The sequence below is a fragment of the Eriocheir sinensis genome, unplaced genomic scaffold (assembly GCF_024679095.1).
Source record: "Eriocheir sinensis breed Jianghai 21 unplaced genomic scaffold, ASM2467909v1 Scaffold399, whole genome shotgun sequence".
NCBI classification, from domain to species: Eukaryota; Metazoa; Arthropoda; class Malacostraca; order Decapoda; family Varunidae; genus Eriocheir; species Eriocheir sinensis.
In genome coordinates, this window is record NW_026111719.1 from 175,247 (window position 1) to 187,841 (window position 12,595).

General features: G+C 46.2%; 2 protein-coding genes across 2 annotated transcripts in view; both read right to left on the reverse strand.

Annotated features, from left to right (window-relative positions):
* The window catches only part of LOC126992090 (uncharacterized), a 22,806-nt gene extending 10,949 nt beyond the window's left edge, over positions 1-11,857 (reverse strand). Inside the window, exons 1-2 of the mRNA XM_050850770.1 lie at positions 11,534-11,857; positions 2,498-3,769 (exon numbers count right to left, since the gene is read on the reverse strand). Of these exons, the coding sequence (XP_050706727.1) occupies positions 2,498-3,769; positions 11,534-11,857 (1,596 nt within the window). The remainder of the gene's footprint in view (positions 1-2,497; positions 3,770-11,533) is intronic.
* Positions 2,194-11,534, reverse strand: LOC126992094 (uncharacterized). The gene is made up of 2 exons (XM_050850772.1): positions 10,181-11,534; positions 2,194-2,422 (listed from the first exon to the last, which is right to left on the reverse strand). The coding sequence occupies exon 1, from the start codon at positions 11,313-11,315 to the stop codon at positions 10,236-10,238; it is 1,080 nt and encodes a 359-aa protein (XP_050706729.1). The 5' UTR covers positions 11,316-11,534; the 3' UTR covers positions 2,194-2,422; positions 10,181-10,235.
* Positions 11,858-12,595: the final 738 nt, after the last annotated feature.

Consider the following 12,595-nt stretch of genomic DNA (forward strand, 5'->3'; position numbering starts at 1 on the left):
AGAATTACTCTGATAACTTTATGTGACTTATCGAAGGCATTCGACAGTGTTAACCACGACATTTTACTGCAGCGATGCCTTAAACTACGTATAGACCCTTTCTGGATCCAAGACTACCTATCCAACAGAACTCAATCAGTCCGGCTAAACAATCACATATCACCCAAATCCTTAATAACACATGGAGTCCCACAAGGCTCTATCCTTGGCCCTATTCTTTTTACTATTTTTGTTAATGATATCTCGGATCACATCAGCGACTGTATACTGGTTCAGTACGCAGATGACACACAGTTTATCCACAGTGACAACATTAATAACATAGACCAGCTAATAACCAGAGCTAAAGTAACACTGTCGAATGCCAAGACTTACTTCCTAAAAAGTGGCCTTATGTTGAATTCTAACAAAACCCAATTTATATTTATCGGCACACGGCAACTGTTATCGAGCTTACCAGATGATATGACCATCAACTTTGACGGAAGTGATATACCAATAAGCAAACATGTTAAAATATTGGGTGTTTACTTTGACAAGTACATGACGTTCGACACACACATACATCAACTCAACAAAAAAGTAATAGGGGTTATAATGTTCATAAACAGAATTAATGACATATTTGATAAGGACACCAGAGTGATTGTTATCAAGACACTAGTGTTAAGTCTAATCAATTACGGACTAAAAATATGGGGCAACACCAATGAGACCCTCATGCAGCGAGTGCAAAAACTGCAAAACTTCTCTGCCAAAGTTGATGATGTGGGCTACAAAAGACGCGACCGTGCTACTCCTGTGTTACAAGAACTAAAGTGGATAAAGATGAAAGAAAAAGTGAAATTCGATCAGTGCATAATGGTGTATAAAGTGACCCATAAATATTATCCTGAGTGGCTACTAAACTTACCATATGTAACACAAATTAACGAGCTTGTAACGAGACAAAACGGAGACCTATTTATCCCAAGAGTGAGAACAGACAATGGTGCGCGGTCACTATTAGTAAGTGGACCAAGAGCATGGAACAAGCTCCCCCCTAATATAAAAGAACTCCCGTCACTCACGAGCTTCAAGAAAGCCCTAACTATTCACGCTCTTCAAGGAGGCTTTTGCTAAAGAACGCGTGAAGGACATAATATACGCTTATCTAGTACATATGTATTATATCTAGCAAGTTCCTATATATGATATCCCATGTAAATATTTAGTAATTAAGATAAAAGATTAGTTAAAGAAAGTCTTATATATGATATTTGTACTACATGTAAAGTATTTAGTAATTAAGAGAAAAGCCATTGTACATTGTACTTTAATGGAATAAAGCATTCTGATTCTGATTCTGATTCTGATTCTTACTGCCATCTGCTGACTCTCTCTCTCTCTCTCTCTCTCTCTCTCTCTCTCTCTCTCTCTCTCTCTCTCTCTCTCTCTCTCTCTCTCTCTCTCTCTCTCTCTCTCTCTCTCTCTCTCTCTCTCTCTCTCTCTCTCTCTCTCTCCTTTTTTTGTCTAGTCTTCTTTTATTCCGCTCACCTATCTTCTAATTTACTCCTGCTTATGTTCATTCTCTCCCAGTTTTAATTCTACGTTTTCATCTTTTTTTCCTTTTTCATCTTTCAGTTTTTTCTATTCATCGTTTTTTTCAATTTTTTCCTTTTTTTTCCTTTTTCGTCTTTCATTACTTTTTTCTCCTCATTTTTTATTGTTTTTTTCTGACGTTCTTCGTTTTACATTCTGCTCAAATTTCACGGTTTCCCATTGATTTTCTTTTTTTGATTCTCCGTTTTCCTTCTTCCTTTTCCTCTTCTACTTCCTTCCAGTCCTCACGCTCTTCTTCTTCCTCTTTATCCTATTCCTAATTTTGCTTTTTATCTTTTCTCTTTTTTTCTCTTCCCTCTCATTTTTTTCTTAATTATGCTTTTACATCTTTTCTCTCCCACGTCTATCTCAATCTACTCTTTCAATCACTTCCTCTTCCTCTTCTACTTCCTTCTAAGCATACAGGCAAGAGCATTCTAATACCTTTCATTTAAATATAGTTTTAAAACAGGTGGTCGTTCAGACAACTCCTTACATAACGTTTCTTGTTCTGAGGTGCAACACGACCCCGCTATCCCTGCCTAAGGTTTTTTGTAAGACAATATTTTCTATTTTTTCATTTGAAATATAAGATAAGAAATGTAAGCACACATGCGTCCAAACACTCCCCACAGATGCGACACTCTTGAACAATTTGTTCCGCAGAAGTGGCACCGTTCCATGGGATGCGTTCCTCTGCATGGTGATTTTAGTCAGCTGGCGAGCCGTTCCTCTCAGTGTGATTGTGGTGCTTCTTGGCACTCCTCAGTCTCTGTTATCACCAGTCAGCGACAGTTACTGTTCAGCGGGTGTTGAGAAATGCACCCGGAATGTACGTCACCTGTACGTCGCTGAACATTTGAGTTTGATCACGACGCTGTGTACTCGCCCGGTGCTCACAGAAACTCGCAACCACTCGGCTTTGCACCTCTTGGCACGACCTCTGCTGCGGGAGTTGGTGCCCTGATGTGTCTGTCCTCGTAGAAATGCCTTGTTTCGTATCTGGGAGGGACGTGGCTGCTGGCGTTGTGCTGGCGGTGCTGTGAGTGGCGGCTGTTGGTGTAGTTGTGTGCAGCATACCAGCCACTGTTTTGCTGGAAGGAGTCGTTGCTCCGCTGTGCCGGCCTCTCGAAGTGCCGAGGTGCGCCACGCAGCGAGTTAGAGGCGGATCTAACGGGCTGCTGGTGAGGCCTCGAGGTAAAGTTGGGAGGCTGAGGACTTGGAGCGGCGCGGCGTATCTGAAGGTGTCGTGGCCACGGTACACCTCACGTTCCTTAACGGGGGCGCGGAGGTTACCAAGGTTGAAGGGCACGTGTCTTGGACAGGTGGACCGTGGCATCTTTTCTTTCTTCAGGATACCTTTAGGAGACTTCCCTTCAGTAGTGGTATTCATTTGTGCACAGCGAGCTGCTCCAACTGTTTGCTGGTGTCGTGTGTTGTGTTTCTTTACCGCGTCCTTTGCTGACCCTTTCTGCGGCTTCACTGTTCTCTCCTTTCGCCTTTCCAGCTCAGGACGAATGCTGGAGAGAGGGAAGCCATACCTGAAGTAGTCGTAGCCACAGTACAGCTCACGATCCTTGACGAAAGTGTTCAGGTTCTGGAAGTTAAAGCGCACACATTTATGAGCGGTGCTGGCCGTCTTTCCTTTCTTGAGGATCCCTGTGAGGTGTTGTGGCTCATTGATTTTGTTGGCTGAATCTGTTGCTTCCTCTGTTACTGTTTTCTGAGCCTCTGGCAGTTTGTTTACTGCTTCCTTTGCTGGCTCTTCCTGTGGCTCCACTGCTCTCTCCTTTAGGCTTTTCAGCTCAGGACGAATGCTGGAGTGAGGGAAGCCATATTTGAAGTAGTCGTAGGCACAGTACAGCTCACGAATTTTGACGAAAGTGTTCAGGTTTTGGAAGTTGAACCTGATCATTTTCTTGACCGGGGTTTGAGATGCATCCCGCTGGTTGAAGCTGCTGATAAGGGGCATCTTTTCCGGTGGGCCGGTAACGGCCTTGCTCCTGCTGGAAGGAGCGTCCCCAGCCGTGCCTTGGTGCCCGGAGGGGAGCTCATCGTATACCTCCTTTATTTTCTCTCTCTTGACCATGTGCAGAGTAATTACGAGAGTGTGAACCCTCTTGCCATGGCTCTCCAATTGCGTGCAGTCTTTTTGTGCGACTGTTGTATCATCCACTGGCTTGTGGACCTTCTCTCTCTTCACCAAGTGGATTATGATGATGAGAGTTTGACGCCTCTTGCCAGTGGCCTCCTTTTCGCCCTTCCCCACCACCCCATCAGCATCCAGCAGGGTGTCGGAGGGGATCTCCTCCTCCACCACTGAGAGAGGCTGAGCAGCCTTCTTCAGGCAGACCAGGGCCTGTTGCCCTGCATCGGCCTGGGCACCCGCGTTTTCGGTTTCCTCGACGATGTCGTCAGGTTCCTCGGAGGGGCTGCGGCGCTTCCGCCTGGCGAAGAGCCAGCCGAAGCACCCGCAGCACCAAGACTTCTTCACTTGTTTTTGCTGAGTCATTTTAATGTAAATGAACAATCTTTAGCAGGAACGTGCAGGTCATCAACGTTGTCCTCTTCTGGGATGGCTTCTCCTCGTCGTGTTCCGCCTTGGCTACACCGACCACTGGCGGGGACGCTCAAAGAAAAGGCTGAAAGTGTAACGCTGGGGCGATGGGACGTAATGCAGGTGACGAAATGTTGCTGGGAGTAGTGCGCCCATCCCACGCCCACGCCCTCATGCTCCTCCTGACACCCACACAACCCACTCCCTCATCCCTGGCCGAATGATTGCTACCAGTATTACGCCCATGCCAACCCCGCACCCACGCCCTCATGCCACCCACACCAACCCACACAACCCACTCCCTCATCCCAGGCCGAATGATTGCTACCAGTATTACGCCCATGCCAACCCCGCACCCACGCCCTCATGCCACCCACACCAACCCACACGACCCACTCCCTCATCCCTGGCCGAATGATTGCAACAAGTATTACGCCCATGCCAATCCCGCACCCACGCCCTCATGCTCCTCATGCCACCCACACCAACCCACACAACCCACTCCCTCATCCCTGGCCGAATGATTGCTACCAGTATTACGCCCATGCCAACCCCACACCCACGCCCTCATGCCACCAACACCAACCCACACAACCCACTCCCTCATCCCTGGCCGAATGATTGCAACAAGTATTACGCCCATGCCAACCCCGCACCCACGCCCTCATGCTCCTAGCTCCTTCTACTCACACCAACCCTCATAATTCATCCCCTCACCTTCACCTAAACCTGCCGGCGCCGTAACACACATCTCGTCACACCGAGAAGCCGCCGTGAGCTGGGACTGGCCGCATCGTGCCCACCTTACCCAATGAACCACTCGGCCGAAAATTCTTCCCACAAGCCCAGCAAGAACTTCGTATTATTAATCTTACAAGAATAATAACATGTCACACAAATATATTTCCCTTATATTGATTATTGGCAATGAAGGGAGGCGTACAAAATATTTACAGTTACAAATATTTAGCTGCTGCAACAATACGATTTCTCGGGTAGTTTTTTTCTCCTGAATTTTCACAGATGACGCGTTCAGCGGCGTGAGGCTTTGTTAACTACTGGATCGTCCCGCCTTGCCCTCCAGGAGCCTTGGTGATGGATTTGTCTCTTGTTAGCATTGAACTACACACACACACACACACACACACACACACACACACACACACACACACACACACACACAACACCACCTCTTACTGCCACCTGCTGACTCCTCTCTCTCTCTCTCTTTTTGTCTAGTCTGCTTATTCCGCTCACCCATCTTCTAATTTACTCCTGCTTATGATCATTCTCTCCCAGTTTTAATTCTACGTTTTCATCTTTTTTTTTCTTTTTTATCTTCCACTCTTTTCTATTCATCGTTTTTTTTTCAATTTTTCCCTTTTTTCCTCTTTACTTTTTTTTTCATTTTATTTTATTTGTTTTTCTGACGGTCTTTGCATAACATTCTGCTCAAATTAAACTGTTTCCCATTGATTTTCCTTTTTTGATTCTCAGCTTTCCTTCTTCAGTTTCTTCTTCCTATTTCTTCCAGTTCTCACGCTCTTCTGCTTCCTCATTACCCTACTATAAATTTTCCTTTTAATCTTGTTCTTTTTTTCTTCCTTTCATTTCTTTTTTTATTTTCCTTTAACACTTTTTCTCTCCCACGTCAACCTTCTCAATCTCAGTTCAATCACTTCCTCTTCCTCTTCTACTTCCTTCTACTCCTGACTCGCCTCTTCTTCTTCCTCATTATCCTACTCCAACTTTGCTTTTTATCTCATATCTTTTTTTCCTTCCATCTCAATCTCCTCTTTCTCCTCATCTTTCAATCACTTCCTCTTCCTCTTCTACTTTCTTCCAGACCTCACGCTCTTCCTTCTCATTATCGTACTCCAAATTTTGCTTTGAATCTTTTTTTTCATCCCTTTCATTTTTTTTTATGTTGCCTTTACACATTTTTTTCTCGCACGTCAATCTTCTCAATCTCCTCTTTCTCCTCCTCTTTCAATCACTTCCTCTTCCTCTTCCTCTTCCTCTTCTACTTCCTTCCAGTCGTCACGCTCTTCTGCTACCTCATTATCTTACTCCAAATTTTGCTTCTAATCTTTTTTTTTTTCCTGCCTACCCTCTCATTCTTAATTTGGCTCACATCTTTTCTCCCGCGCGGCCATTCTCCAACCCCTCTTTTAGTTCCTCATTATCTCAATCTAAATTTTGTCATCCATTTTGTTTTCTTTCCTTTCATCTCTTCCTCTTACTCCTCCTCCCCAACCGTGTTTTTACTTATCCTTCCTTTTATTTCGTTTTTTCAGCCTTATTCGTATATTTTTTTTATCCTTCTTCTTTTCTGTTTGTATCGTCTGTTTTGTCTTTTTTGTCTTTCCATTTTATTGTTCTTGCCTTTCATCTTCCTCCTTCCTCCTATTTCAATTTTGTATGTTATTTTTGTTTTTACTAGTACTTCCTCGTTTTGCTTTCCTGCGTTTTACATTCTCATAATATTAATCTTCCCAATTTCTACCCATTTAAATACTCTCTTTTGTTTCTCTTCTTTCCCATCCGTGTTTAGTTTCTCCTTTTTATTGTTTTCTTCCAACTTTTTCTATTTCTTTTCATATCCTCTTACTTTTTCATATATTCTAAGTCTTATTTCGCCTCTTATCCCTTCTCCCTACTCTGCCTCGCTTTAATTCTTCCATCGCCTTTCTCTTAACTCTCCTTTTTGTATCCTCACGTTCTTTGAGTTCTAATTCCTTGACATTTTTTCTTCCGCTTCCTTCTCCCGTTTTCTTGTTCATCTTCTTGTTTCGTGTTTGCATATTTTGTTTTCACCTCATCTAATATTTTTTTCCTTTACTTTTCTTCTCCGTTCCTCTACTTTTCCTTCTTTTCTTAATCTTATTCCTTCAAAACTCTCACTTACTCATACTTATTATTTCCATATTTCTCCTTCTCTTCTTTTTTTCTGCTCAAAAACTTTCCTTCGATATTTGGGTTCCCCTTTTATCATTTTCCTCCTATTCTCTTCCTCTTTTGCAGTAGTGGTGGTGATGGACTGGTGGGGGGCGGCTGTATGGTAGTTCTGGCGGTTGAAGTGCCTGCCATGATGGTATTAATGGTAGTTATCCAAGTGGTGGGTGATTAGTAGTGGTGGTGGCGGAGTTCTTTATAATGTTGTTGGTAGGTATGCCTATTTTGAATTTGAATCTGCGGGTTTGATGTACCATGTTTCACTGACTATTCTTCCAGTGTGTGTGTGTGTGTGTGTGTGTGTGTGTGTGTGTGTGTGATCGCGTATTCCCGTTCTGTGTCACATTTTTGCACAGCTCTCCTCCGCCCCGCCCTTCTCGTGGCCTGACAGCCAATCACACAGCAGAGCCGCGTGTGGGATTTGATGGGCAGTGTCACGAGTTGCGTCCCGCAAGGGTCGGTGCTGGGTCCTCTGCTTTATATTATTTTCATCAATGACTTGGACACAGGAATTAGTAGTGATGTCAGTAAGTTCGCAGATGATACCAAGATCGGTAGAGTAATCCAATCAGACAGGGCCGCTAGGGTTCTCCAGGATGAGCTTGACAGACTATATGATTGGGCGGGGAAGTGGCAGATGGAATTCAATGTCGGAAGTGTAGCATTTTGAGTGGTAGAATAACTCCTCACACAATTACTCCTTAAATGACACTCCTCTAAACAGGTCCGGGCGTGAGAGAGACTTAAGCTACGGTCATACTTGCTATTGTTAACGCAAGCCTGGCTTTTGTTTTCGCTGGCTTGCCAGCGATACGCGCGGCAGTCTGGTCACACCACATGCAAAGTCCGCTAGCTAGCTAGCTAGCGGATCATATCATAACAACACTAGCCGCTATGGAGGAAGCACTTCTTGGATTCGCTCTGTCCACAATTACTCTTGCCACTTGTTTTGTAGCCAGTGAGGACTTAAAGAAGAAAAGAAAAGTGAAACGAAAGTGGATAAGACCATGGCTGGCAAGTGTGTTCGCTCTTGCTCTTGCTCTTGCTGTACAGGTGACCCGTTAGAAAGTCACCGAGGTCAAATAAGAAATGAATATTATATTTCCATCAAAGAAAAAAAATACATTTGGAAATTTTCTTGTATTGTCGTCTAGCTTTTATATTACGCATTTAAAGTCCCTCCCCAAAAAAGAAATGGAATATTTTTTGATTGCATGTATGCTGAATAAACGATAGTTTCTTATTCCCTTCCATTCGGCTACCGCTGCCGCCAGCAGTACGGCCAGTGAAAACGGTCCGTATCGATAGCTCAAAGCAGCCGATATCATTAGCTCGTGCAGCGCAAATGGCTGGCCGATCAAGCCGTACCGCTGGATCCAGCGATATCAGTAGCTAGTGTGACCGCACCTTTAGGAGTCCTAGTGAGCGATGACCTCCGTCCTAGGGCTCAATGCATTCAGGCTAAAAATCGGGCCATCAGAGTACTTGGTTTCATCTCAAGGAGCGTAGGCAATAGGAGCGCAGAAGTCATCCTCAAACTTTGCTTAGCATTAGTTAGACCTCATCTCGATTATGCAGTTCAGTTCTGGTCCCCCTACTATAGAATGGATATCAAGATGTTAGAATCTGTACAGAGGAGGATGACAAAGATGATTCAGGGGGTGAGAAACTTGCCTTATGAAGACAGGCTGAAGCATTTAAATCTACACTTTCTAGAAAGGCGAAGGTTGCTAGGAGACTTGATCGAAGTCTACAAATGGATGAAGGGCTTTAATAGAGGGGATGTCAATAAGATTTTGATAGTAAAAGAGCCGGGTAGGACGCGTAGCAATGGTTTTAAGTTAGACAAATTCAGATTCAACAAAGACATAGGCAAGAATTGGTTCACCAATAGAGTGGTGGACGAATGGAACAGGCTTGGGAGCCATATTGTGGGTGCCAATACCGTAGATACATTCAAGAAGAGGTTAGATAAAGCCATGGATGGTGAGGTAAGGTGGGGTTGAGTGTACAGGAGCTGCCTTGTATAGGCCAACCGGCCTCTTGAAGACTCCTTACGTTCTTATGTTCTTATGTTCTTATGTTCCATTTCCCGTAAAATTCGTCAAGTTCATCTGTCTTTTCAACATAAAAAGGTCGAAGATACATAAGTGTGTATGAGAGAGAGAGAGAGAGAGAGAGAGAGAGAGAGAGAGAGAGAGAGAGAGAGAGAGAGAGAGAGAGAGAGAGAGAGAGAGAGAGAGAGAGAGAGAGAGAGAGAGAGAGAGAGAGAGAGAGAGAGAGAGAGTTTTGTGGGAGCTATTTTCAGGTAAATGGAAACAATTTTGTTAGCAAAATTTCAATATTTTGATTTATTGATGAAGGAGTTATTGGCAAGTCGGAGAACAGATTTGGCACGATTCTTGGCATAAATGTGAAGACCATTTTTAGCAAAAGTTCTAAGGCTCCGGCACTTTCTGTGAGCTGCCTCAATCGTTGATAGCACGCGAACAAGCGTGACTGAACCAGGGAGTTTTGCCGTGATAAATGAATAACGCGGAATGTGTGGCTCCATCCCGATCTCACCTCCGTCACGCTCTGGGCACGCGTCTCAGACCTGGAAGCTATAATCATTCCGCAGAGAACGAGAGACAAAATAAAACTCAGCTCATCACACTGAGCTGAAGCATAATGGCAAGAGCATTCTAATACCTTTCATTTAAATATAGTTTTAAAACAGTTGGTCGTTCAGACAACTCCTTACATAACGTTTCTTGTTCTGAGGTGCAACACGACCCCACTATCCCTACCTAAGGTTTTTTGTAAGACAATATTTTCTATTTTTTCATTTGAAATATAAGATAAGAAATGTAAGCACACACATGCGTCCAAACACTCCCCACAGATGCGACACTCTTGAACAATTTGTTCCGCAGAAGTGGCACCGTTCCATGGGATGCGTTCCTCTGCATGGTGATTTTAGTCAGCTGGCGAGCCGTTCCTCAGTGTGATTGTGGTGCTTCTTGGCACTCCTCAGTCTCTGTTATCACCAGTCAGCGACAGTTACTGTTCAGCGGGTGTTGAGAAATGCACCGGAATGTACGTCACCTGTACGTCGCTGAACATTTGAGTTTGATCACGACGCTGTGTACTCGCCCGGTGCTCACAGAAACTCGCCACCACTCGGCTTTGCACCTCTCTTGGCACGACTTCTGCTGCAGGAGTTGGTGCCCTGATGTGTCTGTCCCTCGTAGAAATGCCTTGTTTCGTATCTTGGCGGGACGTGGCTGCTGGCGTTGTGCTGGCGGTGCTGTGAGTGGCGGCTGCTGGTGTAGTTGTGTGCAGCATACCAGCCACTGTTTTGCTGGAAGGAGTCGTTCCTCCGCTGTGCCGGCCTCTCGAAGTGCCGAGGTGCGCCACGCAGCGAGTTAGAGGCGGATCTAACGGGCTGCTGGTGAGGCCTCGAGGTAAAGTTGGGAGGCTGAGTGACTTGGAGCGGCGCGGCGTATCTGAAGGTGTCGTGGCCACGGTACACCTCACGTTCCTTAACGGGGGCGCGGAGGTTACCAAGGTTGAAGGGCACATGTCCTGGACAGGTGGACCGTGGCATCTTTTCTTTCTTCAGGATACCTTTAGGAGACTTCCCTTCAGTAGTGGTATTCATTTGTGCACAGCGAGCTGCTCCAACTGTTTGCTGGTGTCGTGTGTTGTGTTTCTTTACCGCGTCCTTTGCTGACCCTTTCTGCGGCTTCACTGTTCTCTCCTTTCGCCTTTCCAGCTCAGGACGAATGCTGGAGAGAGGGAAGCCATACCTGAAGTAGTCGTAGCCACAGTACAGTTCACGATCCTTGACGAAAGTGTTCAGGTTCTGGAAGTTAAAGCGCACACATTTATGAGCGGTGCTGGCCGTCTTTCCTTTCTTGAGGATCCCTGTGAGGTGTTGTGGCTCATTGATTTTGTTGGCTGAATCTGTTGCTTCCTCTGTTACTGTTTTCTTAGCCTCTGGCAGTTTGTTTACTGCTTCCTTTGCTGGCTCTTCCTGTGGCTCCACTGCTCTCTCCTTTAGGCTTTTCAGCTCAGGACGAATGCTGGAGAGAGGGAAGCCATATTTGAAGTAGTCGTAGGCACAGTACAGCTCACGAATTTTGACGAAAGTGTTCAGGTTTTGGAAGTTGAACCTGATCATTTTCTTGACCGGTGTTTGAGATGCGTCCCGCTGTTTGAAGCTGCTGATAAGGGGCATCTTTTTTCCGGTGGGCCGGTAACGGCCTTGCTCCTGCTGGAAGGAGCGTCCCCAGCCGTGCCTTGGTGCCCGGAGGGGAGCTCATCGTATACCTCCTTTATTTTCTCTCTCTTGACCATGTGCAGAGTAATTACGAGAGTTTGAACCCTCTTGCCATGGCTCTCCAATTGCGTGCAGTCTTTTTGTGCGACTGTTGTATCATCCACTGGCTTGTGGACCTTCTCTCTCTTCACCAAGTGGATTGTGATGATGAGAGTCTGACGCCTCCTGCCAGTGGCCTCCTTTTCGCCCTTCCCCACCACCCCATCAGCATCCAGCAGGGTGTCGGAGGGGATCTCCTCCTCCACCACTGAGAGAGGCTGAGCAGCCTTCTTCAGGCAGACCAGGGCCTGTTGCCCTGCATCGGCCTGGGCACCCGCGTTTTCGGTTTCCTCGACGATGTCGTCAGGTTCCTCGGAGGGGCTGCGGCGCTTCCGCCTGGCGAAGAGCCAGCCGAAGCACCCGCAGCACCAAGACTTCTTCACTTGTTTTTGCTGAGTCATTTTAATGTAAATGAACAATCTTTAGCAGGAACGTGCAGGTCATCAACGTTGTCCTCTTCTGGGATGGCTTCTCCTCGTCGTGTTCCGCCTTGGCTACACCGACCACTGGCGGGGACGCTCAAAGAAAAGGCTGAGAGTGTAACGCTGGGGCGATGGGACGTAATGCAGGTGACGAAATGTTGCTGGAAGTAGTGCGCCCATCCGCCCACGCCCTCATGCTCCTCCTGCCACCCACACCAACCCACACTACCCACTACCTCATCCCTGACCGAATGATTGCTACCAGTATTACGCCCATGCCAACCCCGCACCCACACCCTCATGCCACCCACACCAACCCACACAACCCACTCCCTCATCCCTGGCCGAATGATTGCTACCAGTATTACGCCCATGCCAACCCCACACCCACGCCCTCATGCCACCAACACCAACCCACACAACCCACTCCCTCATCCCTGGCCGAATGATTGCAACAAGTATTACGCCCATGCCAACCCCGCACCCACGCCCTCATGCTCCTAGCTCCTTCTACTCACACCAACCCTCATAATTCATCCCCTCACCTTCACCTAAACCTGCCGGCGCCGTAACACACATCTCGTCACACCGAGAAGCCGCCGTGAGCTGGGACTGGCCGCATCGTGCCCACCTTACCCAATGAACCACTCGGCCGAAAATTCTTCCCACAAGCCCAGCAAGAACTTCGTATTATTAATCTTACAAGAATAATAACAT